Genomic DNA, 14747 nt, shown 5'->3' with positions numbered 1-14747 from the left:
TTCAAACCAAATGAAGAACCAAGGACGCTTTTCAAATAGTATAGGCGGAACCGAAGCTATTGATTTTTGTTGAAAGGAATGGAGAGTACCACAAGACGAAGGGATAATAGTCCAAGGTCATGGGAGAAACAATAAGTGGAAGACATCATACCAAGTGGGAGGGACAAAAAAAAAAGAAAGACAAGGACCAACCATGCAAGAAAGAGATTTCGAAGGAAACACCATGACAATGAGAGACAGACGAGAGAAAGGGAAAAAAAGAGAGAGAGAGACCAACCAAGTAAAAAAGAGAAGAAAAGACCACACAATCTCGAGAGATAACAACAAGAGAGTGAGAGACACACCATACCAGTAGAGAAATGATCTTGAAGAAACCAACATCATAGAAGAGAATGACCAATCAAGTAGGAAGAAAAAAAAAAAAAGAACTTCAAACGTACCTGTAACACAAGTTGACTTGCATTTGGTGCTCCGTCCAGAGTCTAACGGTAAAAAATGACAGAAAAAAAAATAAAACGATTAGTTCCTTAATCTATGTCTTACCTTCATAATTGTCATTCCAACCAGTTCCAAACCATTAGAACAGCCATAACCAGCTAAAGCTAGAGAAAATAAAAATAAAAAAAAAGAAGGAAAGAAAGACTAAAATAAAACAAGAAAGGAAAAAGAAAGAAAAGATACGTGATTGCTTTGAAAGATACCTCAATTCAGCCAACTCATAAACTCATTTCAATAAAAAATATTTAACATCTATTATTTTTTTTAGACTTATCTTTTTACAACCATTGTCTTGTTTTGTATCATCGTTTCGTTTGATCAAAACCGAGAAGAAAAGAGATCTTGACAATTGGAAAAACCAGAAGAGTCATGAATTAACATAAAACAAGTAAGTAATTATATTTTATACAGTCTTTTTATTATTATTTTATTTTATTTATTTTTTTAAATTGACAATAATAGAATAAGACTCCATTACTGTCATTGTATTTTATATGTTACCTGTCATTATTCCAATATGGAGACGCGAACGAAGTGCGGAGAGTGAATAAAAAAGTGTGGAGAAATGGAAAGAGAAAGAAAGAAAAGAAAAATGTGGGGAAACGAAATAAATAATAAAAAAAAAGAAAGCAAAAGTCCGAATAGATAGAAGTGACGTACCAAAAGTAGCAAACTAAAGAGAAAGAATATATTGTAATGTGATAATGAATGTACAATTAAAAAAGTAGATTAGTTTTTTGACATTGAAAGGAAAATGTCAAAAACTAACCTACTTTTCCTTTCACTGTTAATAATACATTTAGATCGAGTCGAATACAATATATGGCAAAAAAGGGAAAAAAAAAACGACAAAATATATGAAAAAGAGAATTAATATGATTCCATGTTGTTTCTTGTTTTTCATATTATTGTTAGAAAGTCTTTAAGCTCTGATTCTCGTTGCTTGAATTCAGCTGTCATTTAATTTATTTAAGGAACCAGGTACAGAAATGAATTGATGACTGTTCGAGAGCTAATAATCAATAATATTAGATAAAATAATAATAATAAGCAGTGATAATGATTATGATTTTATTAAAGAAAAAGAATGTAAATGCATATAATTGATATACTAAGTACCATTCCAAACTACAAGTAAAAAGAATCACTATCGATTCATAAGCCAGAATAAAAAAAAAAAGATAAAGAAGATACTTCCAATCGATTGTATAATCCAATCCAGTTGAATCCTATAATATATCCTGTTCATCCATGTTGTCCACATCTTATGACAATAGCACGTATCCGTTTCGTTTCATTCTGTGATCCTATTGTATACATGTATCTATCTATTCCGCTGATTCAGATGTATAGCCATTTCGCGTAATATCCTATTGATACTATATTTAAATGATCAAGTCTTCGTGTATCTAGATTTCTTTCTTTCTTTCAGACATATATTCAGTGATGATGATTGTCAAGGATACCAAGTATAACGTATGAGAAGAGGAAAGAATAGTAGTTCTAGATGAATGGATGTTGTAGTAAAAAATATCAAGGTCAGAAGAACGTATATATATATATAAAAGAAAGAAAGGAGGTTACAAAGTAAAAAAAAAAAGAGGAAAAGCATTTGTTTTTGAAACTTACCTTCAATAAGAGTAAACATTTGTAAATACGACATAGATAAAATGAGTAGGATATAGTAACAAAGTTGGAATGTATAAAAAAAAAAAAAGAAAGAAAGAAAGAAAAAAGAAAAAGATTTATTTTATATTTCTACCTGATCGGAGCCAGTTTAAAAAATCCTGCAAATCAAATCTACCAATCATAAGGAATCACATAAGTTTAAGTTTCTTTTTTTTTGAATTGATTTTTTTTATTATTGATTATAGTAATATCATAATGATGATGATGATGATGATATATTAGAATAAACACTTTCAAGTGAATGATTTTATCACTTATTTCATATTCCTTGTATTCATTGAACTTTGAATAATCATGATAGTAAAGAAAGATTACAAAAGAAAAAGGAATATCAAGCATATAGATTAAATCAATTTAAACAACTTTTTATTAAACTAATGGAGCATCAATTACATTCATTTAGAATAATAAATCAGTTTAAGTATGATAAATTGATTATCTGATAATAGCAAAATAATAAAGTAATGAAGATAAATTATGAAAAGCGGTAGTTGAACATCCAAAAAAGGAAAGGCTCAATTCATAAGGTTATATAAAATAGACCTCACATTTTTTTATTTTCTCACACTTTCTTCTTCTTTTTCTTCCTTATCACTACTTTTATAAACTTCTTCTTTTTTTTATTTTGTATAAAAAGTGAGTAAAGATATAATAAAAGGAACTTTATATATTTGTTAACTAAACTCTCTCTCTCTCTCTTTTTTTTTTTATCTTGCTGCAGAAATACCATCTCTTCACTCTTCTTTACAAACTGAATCCTCGATATATAGTCAACAGATCATGAAACTATAACAATGGGACTATAACTTTCAAAGGTACTGCTATAAATCTAAAAGAAAAAAATAGTAAAATATTAAGTGATATAGGTATGGCTGCGATTCTCATTCTTTCCTTTTTTTTTTTCTCAGTAGTGTTCCAGTATCATGCCAATGGAAAGGCTATTGAACATATCTATCAATTATGGTTATCAAGCACAAGCAGAATACAATCAAGGATATTATATTTGAAGGTAAGACGTAAAATATGATAATGCAGGATCTGTCAATCAAGGTATCTCATTTTTTTTTTGTTGATGGGTAGTGTCTCAAATACAAGTTTAGCTGTTTATATGTTACTCTATTCTCTATAAAGGCATCCTTCTTATCAAGATGGTTTGAGTTCTCATCAGTTAGCTATCCTCGTGGAAATTGATATCGTTATCATTACTATCATTGTCATCCTTCAAATATTACCGGTATAAGTTCCAACTACAGTGGAATATATATATTATACACATCAACCATTAAACATTTATTTATTAAATAGATAGGGTTGTCATGATACATCGTCCATCAGTCTTATTATGTTACTATCATTCAATTGTTATGATCCGTTTCAAGTATGGTCAATTACTGTATTCAAAGTAAGATATATAAAAAAAAAAGAAAAAGAATATTGAAAATATGATTCTCATTCTCTTTTTTTTTTTTCTTTCTTTCTTTTTTACTGCTTTGATACATCATCATCCTATATATAAAGATCACAGAACCAAATGAAAATTGGATACATAAAAAGGATGAATAACTAACATATTATTAAGAACAACTGGAAAGGGAAATCAATTTGTGTACAAATAGATGACATTTTTTCTATAGTTTCTTTTATTGATAGTTTTAGTCTTATTATATTCTTTTTATATTCTTCTTCTTCTTTTTTAATAAAGTTTATCTTTATATCATCATCATCTTATTACTATTATTATTTATTCATCTATTGTACTTTATTAAAATCATAAGTGTTTCCATAAATGGTATATATTGAAAGTCCGGTCTCAATGTGAGGTGTGTTGGATCAAAACAAAAAAAGTCTGGAGGTCGAGATCAGAAAAAATCTGGAGATTGAAAAAAAAAAAAAATTGTTGGAGACAATGGAAAAAAAGTTGGACCAAGCTCTGACAAAAAAAAAAAAGTTGGCGCACTCTCTACTTTTTTTTTTTTTTTTCCTTTTGCTCTTTTTAACTTTTTTTAACCAATGAGTCTTTGAACATTGTTAAGCTACCATTATACATTACTTTACTAATCTATATTATAAAGTCACTCTTATATATTATACTTACTACACTTTATACTTCTTCTTCTTAGCCTCTGATACTATGAATTAATGTGTTTTTACTCTTTCTGTTAAATAGGCTTCCTATCTAACAAAGAATAGTCAAATAGTGGTAAAAATATCTCTCTTATACAAAAAAATTATGGAAATTCAGTAGTTTGGTCTATTAGTTATTGTTTATATTTAATATTATCTTCTCATTCAAATAAAATCATACTTTTATCCTTTGTTTATTATGTTGTCATCGAGTACTATCAAACTATTATATTACCAATTCATCTATTCATCCCATCATCGTAAAAGAGGCATCATGATTAAAAAGAAGGAAAAAAAAATCGATCATCACATACAACCAGGAATAAAAAAAACTTTTCTTTTACTTCTTTTTTACCAACCGAATTTCCCAGAAATCGATAAAGAGCAACATGTCACTGGTATGCCAAGTCTTCTTTTTTTTTGGGGGGGGGGATAGGTTTACTGGTTATTTTATCGGCCGCACATCAAAAATGGAGAGAAATGACCGAAAAACCAAAAAAAAAAAAAAAAAAAGAACAGAGTATCACAATCATTCATCCTACATGAAAGAAAGAAAAATCAAGACAACAAAGAATGGTAAAAAAAAAAAAAAAAAAAAAAAGAAGATATGAGAGTTTATTGATATGTAAAAAAAAAAATCATGAATTTGTATATACAAAAAAAAAAAAAAAAAAAAGAAAAGAAAAAAGGAAAGGATATTCCAATAGATCATCAAGCATCCATCGAGGTATCATTCAGGACCCAACGTACTTTCCAAGGTTGACCACATTGCCAATATTTAGGATTACAAACGAACGAAGTGATATCTTCATCCAATGATAATTTGCCATTCGGTCTTGACGCCCGCATTCCATCCACCAGTTGAATCACTTTGCGTTTTTCTTCCTTGCACAATACCCATCGACAATGTCGGCATACACTACCTCCACTTTTGTTATATCTAATACATATATATATATATATAAAGTAAGAGATCAGGGTCATCTATATAAATATATTTTTTTGTTTACCGAAGTCCACATTTGTTGCACAGATAAACAAAAGATCGTCCTTTGTCATAATAGATATCATCTGATGGAAAGGGCCAGTCAAATGCTTTTCGCATACATGCTTCGGCACTTTGGTGGCATGCTTGACAAGGACCTTTTGTTCGGACAGGACGCCCCGACGTGAATGGACTAGATGTTACCGTAGGTAGATGTTCAGGTTGCTGTGTTCTTTTAGATGATGATGATGGCGATAATGATGATGATGATGATGATGATGATGATATTGGGAGTAATGACGATGAGGTTGATGAAGATAAAGCCGTTGATGATGATGACAATTCGTTTGCGACAATTGGTAAATGATGATCAGAAGATATGCGTTTTTTCATGTGTTGATCCTTCGATGGTGACAAGTTGTTGTTGTTATTGGAAACTCGATGACGTAAATAAACAATCCATGGTGATTGCTGATGTTGTTGTTTTTGTGATTGCATAAACGTTAGAGATTGAAAGAAAGGAGCGGTTCTATGTAATTGTATGATTTGATCAGTAGTGGAAGGCCATTTGAATATTAAATCAGTCGATGTTGCAGAAGGTGATCGATGTGGCGTACATTTCCGTCTTTTGTTTGATGATGATGAATTCGATGATTTTCGTCGTTGTTTCATACACATGGGTGGTGTTGAAGGAGGTGATGCAGGTACGGGCGTAGGATCTTCTTCTTCATCTTCATCATCATCATGAACTAATTCAGGTGGTGATAACATGGAATAAGGATGATTTGAAGAAGAAGAAGATGATGATGATGTGGTATAATTGGATTTCAAATAATATGTTGTCGTGATCGTTCGGTAACTCGGTGATGTAAGGGTCATGTTTTTTTTCTTTATTTGGGAGATCAACTGTTGATGATGGGACGGGACTGGGTGTTGACGACGGTATTGATGAATATTGTTTAGATGATCCAAAAAAAAAAAAAAAAAAAACTAAGACAAAAAAAAACCAAAAAGAAAAAGAAGATGAGATATCAAATCACCGCAGTTGGTCAGATCAACGTGTCTCTCTTTTTTTTTTAATTTTTTTAATTTGAATGATTAGGTCTATAAAAGATAGAGCGATCCTTTAAATAAATAAATTAAAAAAAAAAGATGTTACTTACCAGTAATCACGAAATAAAACAATTGAATAAAAAAAAAGATAAAAGAAAAAAAAAAAAAGAAAGAAAAGAAATAGAAAGAAAAAGAGAAAAAATAGTGCCAAGTTTTTTTGAAATGAAAATATATATAGAGCGAACCTGGTGAAACGAGCGGCACCTAAAAATATTGGGGGGAGAAGAATATCAAAGCTGAACAGTTATCAAATGAGCCTTTTCCTGTTTTTTTTTTTTGGATGAGATTGATCTATTATATAAAACTTTTTATTCTTATTCCAACTTGGTTAGATGTTGTGAATAGAATAAAACTAGGATTTGACATTCTGCTGGGTAGAACTATTGTAGTCCTGATTTGAAACAGATCCTTATTTTTTTTTTAAAGAAAGAAAAAAACAAGGCGACATTTTTTTTTTTTTTTTTTTTTTTTGCTTAGCAGCCTTGTTATGCAAATCATTACTTTTTAGTCATGGATTCACAATCATAGAATCATCTGCCAAATACATTTGTAATTTTTTTGGGGGGTGGTAGAGTGGGGATCAAAATAATGGGATAAATAGACACGGCATAATTAACACCCAATTCATTTCATTGGCTGGCGGCTTAAATATGCCCGAGATCCGAAATGGGAAAAAAAAATAAAAAACTTTTCATTGCAAAGAAGGTATCAACTGATGAAAAAAAAAAAAAAAAAAGAAAGAAAAAAAGAAAAAGAAAAACACGGTAATGATTCTGCGGAAAACAATGGAGCTCTTGGCAGTAGAAACGATAGTAGTAATAATAGTAATCAATAATGTCCCGCATTTACCAATCAAATTTTGTCAATAATAACAAAAATAACTTTTTTCTTTTCTTTCCAATCTATGATTCATAAATCAATTTCTGTTGTGCATTCGGGAACAGTGCCGAGCAAGTGACTCTCTCAATGATAATGTCTATTGAATCATATCCATTCAATAATCTATCTTTTTTTTTTTTTCCTGTCCATGCAGTTAAGAATAAGATATTCGTACCTTTATTCATTTTACTGTGACACGTCATTTTTTTTTATATATTTTCAATCCATGATCCTGATGACACATCATATTTTCCGTAAAGCATAAATAAGTAAAATATCCAAATAAAGTCACCTGTTTTATTGATTTATATTCACTATTCAGTAAGACTAATTAACTAGTTCATCTTCTTCAGTATCGAATCATAAAAGTTGATATCCATACCTTGCAACCATAACGAAACTAAAATAATATCAATGAATAAACAGTTTTCTTTTCTTATCATCTTCCCTTTTTTTTTTTTACCTCAACAAGCTGACAAGACCAGCAGGCATGAATTTTCCACTTTTGTTAAAGCGTAATCCCATTACTAACAACAATACCAAACTCACCACTTTGTACATAAAAGGGATAATAAAATAATGAATGATCATCATTTCCTTTTCAGTAAGATTGTTCCTTCCTATCGATACTATCACGAATATCAAACTTACCTAAAGACAAGCCTACATTCTTGGGATTACGAGAGACAAGAGTAGCACCGTAAGCAGCACCAAAACCAAAAACAGAACTAGCAGCTAATGAGATAGTACTACCAGCTGTATATATATAATATATAAGTTAGAGTATAAAAAATAAATTATCAAAGATTTACCTTTTACATAACCAATAACACCACCGGTAAAGACTAATAAACTGTAAATATAACCAAGGTAATCTGTCATGATAATATCAATATGCGTGTTTCAAGAATCAAAACAGAAGAGAGTGCAGAAAAACAATTGTTTCAAACGATAAGATCAACACCTATAAAACTACACTGAATAGAAACAAAAAAAAAAAAAAAAAAAAACGAGAACCTATTTTCTTTTCACAGGCTGACAGACAAACAAAAAAAAAAATTGGTGAAGTCCGATCATGCAATACTTTTTATGAGATATTAATTCTTGACTATTTTATGACATATAACGATTGGATCATTGATTTGATTTAATAGAATAATCATCATTATTCATTGATAGCTTCAATGTGATTGGAGGAAAAAAAACAATATAAAAGACACTTTTGTTTTATTTTGTCTTTCTTTCTTCTACAAAAAAGAAATCATTTGCCTCCTTTGGCTGCTTCCTTGTTGGTACCTTTTTCTTTTCGTTCACTTCATCACACGCGACAGAATATTTGATTCTTGTTTCCCCGTTTTCCTCGTTGTTCTAGGTCTTGTTGTGCCTCTGGTTATTTGTCCTTGCGTCTTTCTCTCTTTCTTCCTTGCTGCTTGGATCCTTCTTTTTTTTTGGCAAGTGCACATATACAAATTATATTTCGTTGATCATCACACTAACCATTTTCCAACATGATCATTGCAGCTTTTCTATTCAAAGGATTCGAATTGTGCAGTATAAATTAAATAATTTAATATGAAATAAAGATATTTTCATTGTTCCTTTTTTTTTTTTTTGTGATCTTTTGCTATTGATATTGGTAAAAGTTCTAATTGATTCATTGAAACTATTTAATGGTAATAAATTCTAGAGAAAAAGAATACCCAATGCTGTACACATGATGATCATTCTACAATAATGGTAGATGATGATAATGGATAATAATGATACACATGAATGATGATCAAAGACTTTGATAGATGATCAATACAAAAAAAAAGAGAAGTCATAGGATAACCTGATATTTTCCTTTTACTTATCCATTTGACATCAGTTCCACCTTCTTTTTTTTTTTTTTAAGATAAAAACCATCCAAAATATTTAACATAACAACAACAACAAAAAAAAGAAATCATCGTAATAGTTTATTTGATAAATATAAAGTGAGTATATAGAAAAGTAAGGCAAAAGAAATTGTGAATGATACAACAGTATATATACATGTAAAAAAAAAAAAAAAAAAAGATGAATAAGAAACAAGAGAGTAGGGGAAGAAAATAAAAGTGTGACAATAATAAAAATGTAAAAAAATAAAAAATAAAATTCAAAGATCAATAACAAAAAAAAAAAAAAAAGGAAAAAAAAGAAGAAAAGAAAAAAAAAAAACTACTTATGTAACTAACTACGCTTGAGTAAAGTCAATACAGTAGCAGCTTCCACAGCATCCACACCCATAGATAAAGGAAATTCACCCCAAGGTACGCGATCTAAAACGGATACATCAGCAGTATGACGCCTTGGACGTTGTTGTTGATTTTCGGACTGATGGTGATAATAAGTAGTTTCCTGAAATCCTGCAGATAGCGGCCATTCTTCCGGAGACTGTTGAGATTGTTGCCGTTGGTATTGGTAAGGAATATAATTGGCTGCATTAGATGTTGTCATTGATCGGGATCTTGAATGAGGCGTTGGAGGTGATGATGATAAAAATGGTGGATTGGCATAAAAAGTATTATCTTGTCGTTGACTTTCGTGAATAGTAAGATGTCGAGCTGCTACAATGTTGTGTTTCATTCTTTCATCTTCATCCAACATATCATCATCCTCATCATCCTCATCATTATCATCGTCATCATCATCATTGTTATTATCTTCATTGTAATCCATAAATTCATCTTCATAGCTGAAATCGCCATCTTCCTCATCTTCATCATCAATATCTTCCTCTTCGGTTGTAACCATAGTATTATCCGTCGTCGTTTCATTCCCATGCCAATGTTGATTCCTTTGTTGACGTTGTTGTCGTTGTTGTTGTTGTTGCAGTTGTCGTTGTTGTTGCTGTTGTTGTTCCTTGACCTTGATTCGTTTATCCTTTTTGAGTTTCAGTTCACCATTTTGTTTTCGTTTTTTCTGTTGTTCTTTGGTTATCATTGAGATGTTATTTGTAGATGATTTCATTGATGCTGGAGCTGATGTTGGCCCAGACGCTGACGAAGAAGTTTTTCCACACAATATTTTCCCATGTTTCCATTTGACACCACAGGCGTTGCAAAGTGTACCAGCACCTTCGGGGCCACGGCGCCACATAGGGGTTGTTTTTGATCCACAGTATGAGCACTTCCTTCCATTTCCATTGGATGTATTATTGCGATGAGTAGTGGATGATGATGTTGTTGTCACTGATGCTGTTGTGGAGTTTGTTAAAGTTGTCAGAGTTGAAGTACGAGAAGACGAAGGAGAAGAGATGGAAGCTTGTTTTGGTGAAATCGAAGGAGGATTCATAGTGTCCATATTCCCATTGGCAAGTTTAACTTTGTTGGATAAAGTAGAATCAATGGGAGTAGTAGCAGTAGTAATGTTGGTGATACTGGAGGTAGTAGCTCGAGGAGATGTTTGCCTTTGCGATTGTGATCCTAGATAAAGAAAAAAAAATTGGTGAATTCGTTTATCCAAGAGGAAATCAGTTTACCTTTTCGTTTATTTTTCGTTGTTTTCAAGTCCGAGGTTACTTTCTTTGTTCGAGATGCATGATTTCCATCCAATATCTGTAGTTCAGCTTGACGATGAGAAACACCCTCTGTATGAAGTTTCATCTATAAAAAAATTATATATTAGTTCTCAAGTTCTCAAGTTTTTCATAATTTCTTACCAATTGTATCATTTTTCCATAGGTTGTTTCAAAGCCAGCAACTGTTTCTTTGATATTTGAATAGAGTTCTTTTGATAGGCCAGATATCGATAAATGAATGATCAAAGAACCATCTATTGTAACCGAGCTAGTAGTTTGTTCCATTTTAATATCAGGCATTGTTTCCAATAATAAAGATGATGACGGGCTGTTTGTGTAACACCGTTGGTTATCCAAAGGCGACATGTTATTGCTGACATGGTCAGAAGGATCGATGACATATCCGAGTTGTCGTTGTTGATTAGGGACCATGACATGGAATGAACAAAATACCTAACAAAAAAAAAAATAAAAATAAAAAATAAAAATAATATTTTCTAATATCAATATCCCATGCCATCGATTTTTCTTGATTTTCTTACTTCATAAGGTGCACTATCATTCACTGTTTCAACAATAGCATCAGAAGGGAATATATAATATGCTTGATGACTGGAGAACTTGATAGCTTGAGTGTCGGATGACATGACAATAATGCGTTTACAATTGTTGCTTCTTGGATATTCATCAGAATGATTGGATTCGGTTGTATCACTATTGTTGGGTGAACTAGAAGTGGTATCTCCTGTTGCTATACAAGATATCAGTGGGTTTGTTGTTGACGGTGTTGGTGTAAAGGAATCATCCACAATCATTGTCCCCATCCGTGTCTTATCTTCACTATTACTTGATATTTGAAAGAAAGCTACGTCCATAAGACCATAAGTTTTGGATTTCAAACTACAAACTCCAAGGAAACGCCAATCAAGATGATCGTCTACAAGTTCATCATTGCCATCACCAGTAAAAGGCATAACATAGGGTTGGAATATATTTGCCAGCCAGGATGAACTAAAAGAAAAAATAAAATAAAAAATAATAATAAAAGTAAGAGAGAATATATTCATTAGTTGTCATGATTGCATAATGTATCCATCCACACTTGTTATTCTTCCAGATGAAAAAAAAGAAAAAAGATGACTAACTGATGATCTGGTCATCAAGTTGATTATCTTTTAGAGTTCTTCATACTAGAGTGGTAAGATATCAAGTGTATACCAAAGTATTCTTCTAGCATCACTCCAAGTCCAAAGATCACATTCCTTCATGTTCTCTTCCCTTTTCATTTCCTCTTCAAGTGCTTACCTGTGATCGGTATCGAGTTGCATCGTAGTGCCGTTTGCCCCAAAAGATTCTATAGTAATGGACATGAATAAACAAGGATAGATACAATAAATAAATGAGGATGTATCAGATTAACACTAAAAAGTGAAGGATAAAACGTTTTTGTAGATGACAGGTTGTTGATCAAATCTTAGATGGTTTTTTTTTTTGTCTATAAAAGATTACAGGGGATGTAAAGGGAAAAAAAGTTAGAGATAAAGGATATAACATCATCACGTGTAAGTAGATTGTTGATTCCTTTTTGTACATACATTATTGGCCAATACAAAAATGATAACAAGTATTGTTGAGTGTTCAAAGAGTGAATAGTGTAAAAACCGACGGAAAGAATAAAGAAAGCGAGAAAAAAAAAAAAAAAAAAGGAGGGGACCAAACTGCATTTTTGTAAGATAGAGTCTGAGATTCAAATGAGGTAATGGCCTGTTTCATTTTTCACCTGTTTCTATGCAGCCTACCAAAAGGAAAACATCATGTATCTGACAGTTTTAATTCTTTTTTTTTTTTTTTCGGGAAAGATATATATGCATATCATACACCCACACATTACTATACATTTATTGATATATATGTATATATACAAAATGATTGTATGTTTGTCATTTTTGTTATTATTTATTGGAATCTATCCTTTCTTTTTCTTTCCTCTCTTTATATTTATAATATATTAGTTTCATTATTTCTTTCAATGTTCATCATTATAACGAGTGATAATTCGCTCATTTTGATTTGATTCTTATTGTCAAAAATCATTCCCTGAGTAAATCGGATATTTAAAAATAGCAAGTAAAAAAAAAAAAAAAAAATGAAAAGGATGAACGGATGATTGGATTTAAAGTAGATGCTTTATCATAAAAAAAAAAAAAAAAAAACAAAAATAATGATCAAGTTAATTTAAAGCAATTTCATCATCATCATCATCATCATCATCATAATAATAATAATGATAATGATAATAATATGTAGCCGTATATCTATCTATCAGGGATACTATTTAGATATTTGATAGATTTAAGGTACAAGACAAATTGGTTGGTCCTTATTTGGTGTTAATTTACTTTCCGCTTTCCGGGATCCTGAGCTGAGCGGGATCCGATAGGTGAATTTTCCTCACATATTTTGGATACGACTAAACAGAAATCGATATTCTTTCTCTTTCTCAGAATAATATACAATGTAAGCATCCCTCAACTATCAGTCAAAAAAAAAAAATATTATCAAGAGAAGAAATATGAATCGGAAGATTAGATGGATGAATGGATGAAACGATTAGGATTAATATATGGATGGATGGATGGATGGATAAATGATTATGGGAATTATTAGAAGTACCACTTTTGATTTTTCTAACTTTCTTTTTTCATATTTTTATTTTATATAGATGGCTGATTCTGCTCCTCGTGGTAAAGAACACTTTCTTTTTTTTTTTTTTTTATTTAACAAAACAAACCTATATCTCGAACGAGTTTTTTTTTTTTTTGTATTATTGGTACTGATATTATTCTTTTTTACATTGATTCGTCATACTATATAGGACGTGGTGGATTTGGTCGCGGTCGAGGCCGTGGTGGTCGCGGACGTGGTCGTCGTGGTGAAGAAAAGAACGAATGGTAAGAAGATAAATGGACTAATAGAAAGTTATAAAGTAGATGCTAATATGTCTTTATTTTATTTAATTCTATAGGGTTCCTGTCACCAAGCTCGGTCGTCTTGTGAAGGCCGGTAAGATCAAGTCTATCGAAGAAATCTACTTGTTCTCTTTGCCCATCAAGGAATACCAAATTGTTGACTACTTCTTGCCCAAGCTCCAAGATGAAGTTATGAAGATCATGCCTGTTCAAAAGCAAACTCGTGCTGGTCAACGTACTCGTTTCAAGGCCTTCGTCGTTATTGGTGATAACGATGGTCATGTTGGTCTTGGTGTTAAGTGTTCCAAGGAAGTGGCTACCTCTATTCGTGGTGCTATCATTTTGGCCAAGTTGTCTATCATCCCTGTCCGTCGTGGTTTCTGGGGCTCTTCTCTTGGTGAACCTCACACTGTTCCTTGCAAGGTCACTGGTAAGTGTGGTTCTTCCGTTTGCCGTCTTATCCCTGCTCCCCGTGGTACTGGTATTGTCGGTGCTCCTGTTCCTAAGAAGGTCCTCCAATTGGCTGGTGTCACTGATTGTTACACTTCTTCCAAGGGTTCTACCCGTACTTTGGGTAACTTTGTCAAGGCTACCTTTGCTGCTATCGGTAACACCTATGGTTTCTTGACTCCTGATCTCTGGGCTGAAACTGAATTCTCTAAGACTCCTTACCAAGAATTCACTGACTTCCTTTCCCAAAAGCAACGCAAGTAGACTTTTTATCATTTTTTTTTTAGTGTAGCTTTTTTTACCTCTCCCATCTCAAACATCATTTATATATTTTCTTTTCGTCAATAAAGAATTATTGTTATGATACTATTTTTGAAACCTACTATTTGAACACCTTGTTGATCTCTTCTATATATATATGGATATGAATGGATGTGAATGGATATGATTTTTTTTTTTTTTTTTTTTTTTTTGGTTAAAGACTATCATCATCATC

At 31.6% G+C, this 14747-nt stretch overlaps 8 protein-coding genes across 8 annotated transcripts; 3 read left to right on the top strand and 5 right to left on the bottom strand.

The window, feature by feature from the left end:
• Window positions 1-1719: 1719 nt before the first annotated feature.
• BX664DRAFT_326387 (uncharacterized protein) lies at window positions 1720-2211 on the bottom strand. The gene has a single exon (XM_051544226.1). The coding sequence runs from the start codon at window positions 2159-2161 to the stop codon at window positions 1955-1957; it is 207 nt and encodes a 68-aa protein (XP_051403682.1). The 5' UTR covers window positions 2162-2211; the 3' UTR covers window positions 1720-1954.
• Window positions 2212-2787: 576 nt separating this feature from the next.
• BX664DRAFT_383731 (uncharacterized protein) lies at window positions 2788-4462 on the top strand (the record flags this gene model as incomplete). Its single annotated transcript, XM_051549134.1, has 8 exons — window positions 2788-2823; window positions 2909-3002; window positions 3096-3196; window positions 3336-3421; window positions 3497-3589; window positions 3963-4007; window positions 4355-4387; window positions 4433-4462. The coding sequence occupies exons 3-8, from the start codon at window positions 3148-3150 to the stop codon at window positions 4460-4462; spliced, it is 336 nt and encodes a 111-aa protein (XP_051403681.1). The 5' UTR covers window positions 2788-2823; window positions 2909-3002; window positions 3096-3147.
• Window positions 4463-4992: 530 nt separating this feature from the next.
• BX664DRAFT_326384 (uncharacterized protein) lies at window positions 4993-6037 on the bottom strand. The gene is made up of 2 exons (XM_051544225.1): window positions 5322-6037; window positions 4993-5251 (listed from the first exon to the last, which is right to left on the bottom strand). Exons 1-2 carry the CDS (start codon window positions 5972-5974, stop codon window positions 5023-5025), a joined length of 882 nt encoding a protein of 293 aa, XP_051403680.1. The 5' UTR covers window positions 5975-6037; the 3' UTR covers window positions 4993-5022.
• A 1521-nt stretch (window positions 6038-7558) lies between these two features.
• On the bottom strand, window positions 7559-8298 carry BX664DRAFT_326380 (transmembrane protein 14C-like protein). The gene is made up of 4 exons (XM_051544224.1): window positions 8101-8298; window positions 7940-8044; window positions 7752-7839; window positions 7559-7688 (listed from the first exon to the last, which is right to left on the bottom strand). The coding sequence occupies exons 1-4, from the start codon at window positions 8168-8170 to the stop codon at window positions 7649-7651; spliced, it is 303 nt and encodes a 100-aa protein (XP_051403679.1). The 5' UTR covers window positions 8171-8298; the 3' UTR covers window positions 7559-7648.
• A 1184-nt stretch (window positions 8299-9482) lies between these two features.
• On the bottom strand, window positions 9483-10172 carry BX664DRAFT_326379 (uncharacterized protein). Its single transcript, XM_051544223.1, has one exon. It carries the CDS (start codon window positions 10064-10066, stop codon window positions 9503-9505), a length of 564 nt encoding a protein of 187 aa, XP_051403678.1. The 5' UTR covers window positions 10067-10172; the 3' UTR covers window positions 9483-9502.
• Window positions 10077-10432, top strand: BX664DRAFT_326378 (uncharacterized protein). The gene has a single exon (XM_051544222.1). The coding sequence runs from the start codon at window positions 10094-10096 to the stop codon at window positions 10256-10258; it is 165 nt and encodes a 54-aa protein (XP_051403677.1). The 5' UTR covers window positions 10077-10093; the 3' UTR covers window positions 10259-10432.
• On the bottom strand, window positions 10276-12483 carry BX664DRAFT_326376 (uncharacterized protein). The gene is made up of 5 exons (XM_051544221.1): window positions 12428-12483; window positions 12138-12327; window positions 11375-11843; window positions 10974-11285; window positions 10276-10917 (listed from the first exon to the last, which is right to left on the bottom strand). The coding sequence occupies exons 2-5, from the start codon at window positions 12200-12202 to the stop codon at window positions 10738-10740; spliced, it is 1026 nt and encodes a 341-aa protein (XP_051403676.1). The 5' UTR covers window positions 12203-12327; window positions 12428-12483; the 3' UTR covers window positions 10276-10737.
• A 1223-nt stretch (window positions 12484-13706) lies between these two features.
• BX664DRAFT_257101 (40S ribosomal protein S2) lies at window positions 13707-14515 on the top strand (the record flags this gene model as incomplete). The annotated part of the gene is made up of 2 exons (XM_051540491.1): window positions 13707-13783; window positions 13858-14515. Coding segments are annotated over 2 exons (735 nt in total), but the record flags the coding sequence as incomplete, so codon positions are not given.
• Between the last annotated feature and the right edge of the window lie 232 nt (window positions 14516-14747).

Source organism: Halteromyces radiatus (genome assembly GCF_025201355.1).
Source record: "Halteromyces radiatus strain CBS 162.75 chromosome Unknown BX664scaffold_2, whole genome shotgun sequence".
Taxonomy (NCBI): Eukaryota; Fungi; Mucoromycota; class Mucoromycetes; order Mucorales; family Cunninghamellaceae; genus Halteromyces; species Halteromyces radiatus.
Note: the sequence above shows the minus strand (reverse complement) of the source record. Positions and strands in the feature narration are given on the sequence as shown.

Excerpts from the sequence above, each read along its gene's own strand:
- BX664DRAFT_326387 (XM_051544226.1), bottom strand. The coding sequence starts at position 2,161 with ATGTCGTATTTACAAATGTTTACTCTTATTGAAGGTAAGTTTCAAAAA.
- BX664DRAFT_326384 (XM_051544225.1), bottom strand. The coding sequence starts at position 5,974 with ATGTGTATGAAACAACGACGAAAATCATCGAATTCATCATCATCAAAC. Across the intron at positions 5,252-5,321 it reads TGCAACAAATGTGGACTTCG|ATATAACAAAAGTGGAGGTA; the intron begins GTAAACAAAAAA and ends TATATGTATTAG.
- BX664DRAFT_326380 (XM_051544224.1), bottom strand. The coding sequence starts at position 8,170 with ATGACAGATTACCTTGGTTATATTTACAGTTTATTAGTCTTTACCGGT. Across the intron at positions 8,045-8,100 it reads TGTTATTGGTTATGTAAAAG|CTGGTAGTACTATCTCATTA; the intron begins GTAAATCTTTGA and ends ATATATATACAG. Across the intron at positions 7,689-7,751 it reads GGTCTTGTCAGCTTGTTGAG|TTTCGTTATGGTTGCAAGGT; the intron begins GTAAAAAAAAAA and ends ATATTATTTTAG.
- BX664DRAFT_326379 (XM_051544223.1), bottom strand. The coding sequence starts at position 10,066 with ATGGTTACAACCGAAGAGGAAGATATTGATGATGAAGATGAGGAAGAT.
- BX664DRAFT_326378 (XM_051544222.1), top strand. The coding sequence starts at position 10,094 with ATGCCAATGTTGATTCCTTTGTTGACGTTGTTGTCGTTGTTGTTGTTG.
- BX664DRAFT_326376 (XM_051544221.1), bottom strand. The coding sequence starts at position 12,202 with ATGTCCATTACTATAGAATCTTTTGGGGCAAACGGCACTACGATGCAA. Across the intron at positions 11,286-11,374 it reads ATGATAGTGCACCTTATGAA|GTATTTTGTTCATTCCATGT; the intron begins GTAAGAAAATCA and ends TTTTTTTGTTAG. Across the intron at positions 10,918-10,973 it reads ATGGAAAAATGATACAATTG|ATGAAACTTCATACAGAGGG; the intron begins GTAAGAAATTAT and ends ATTTTTTTATAG.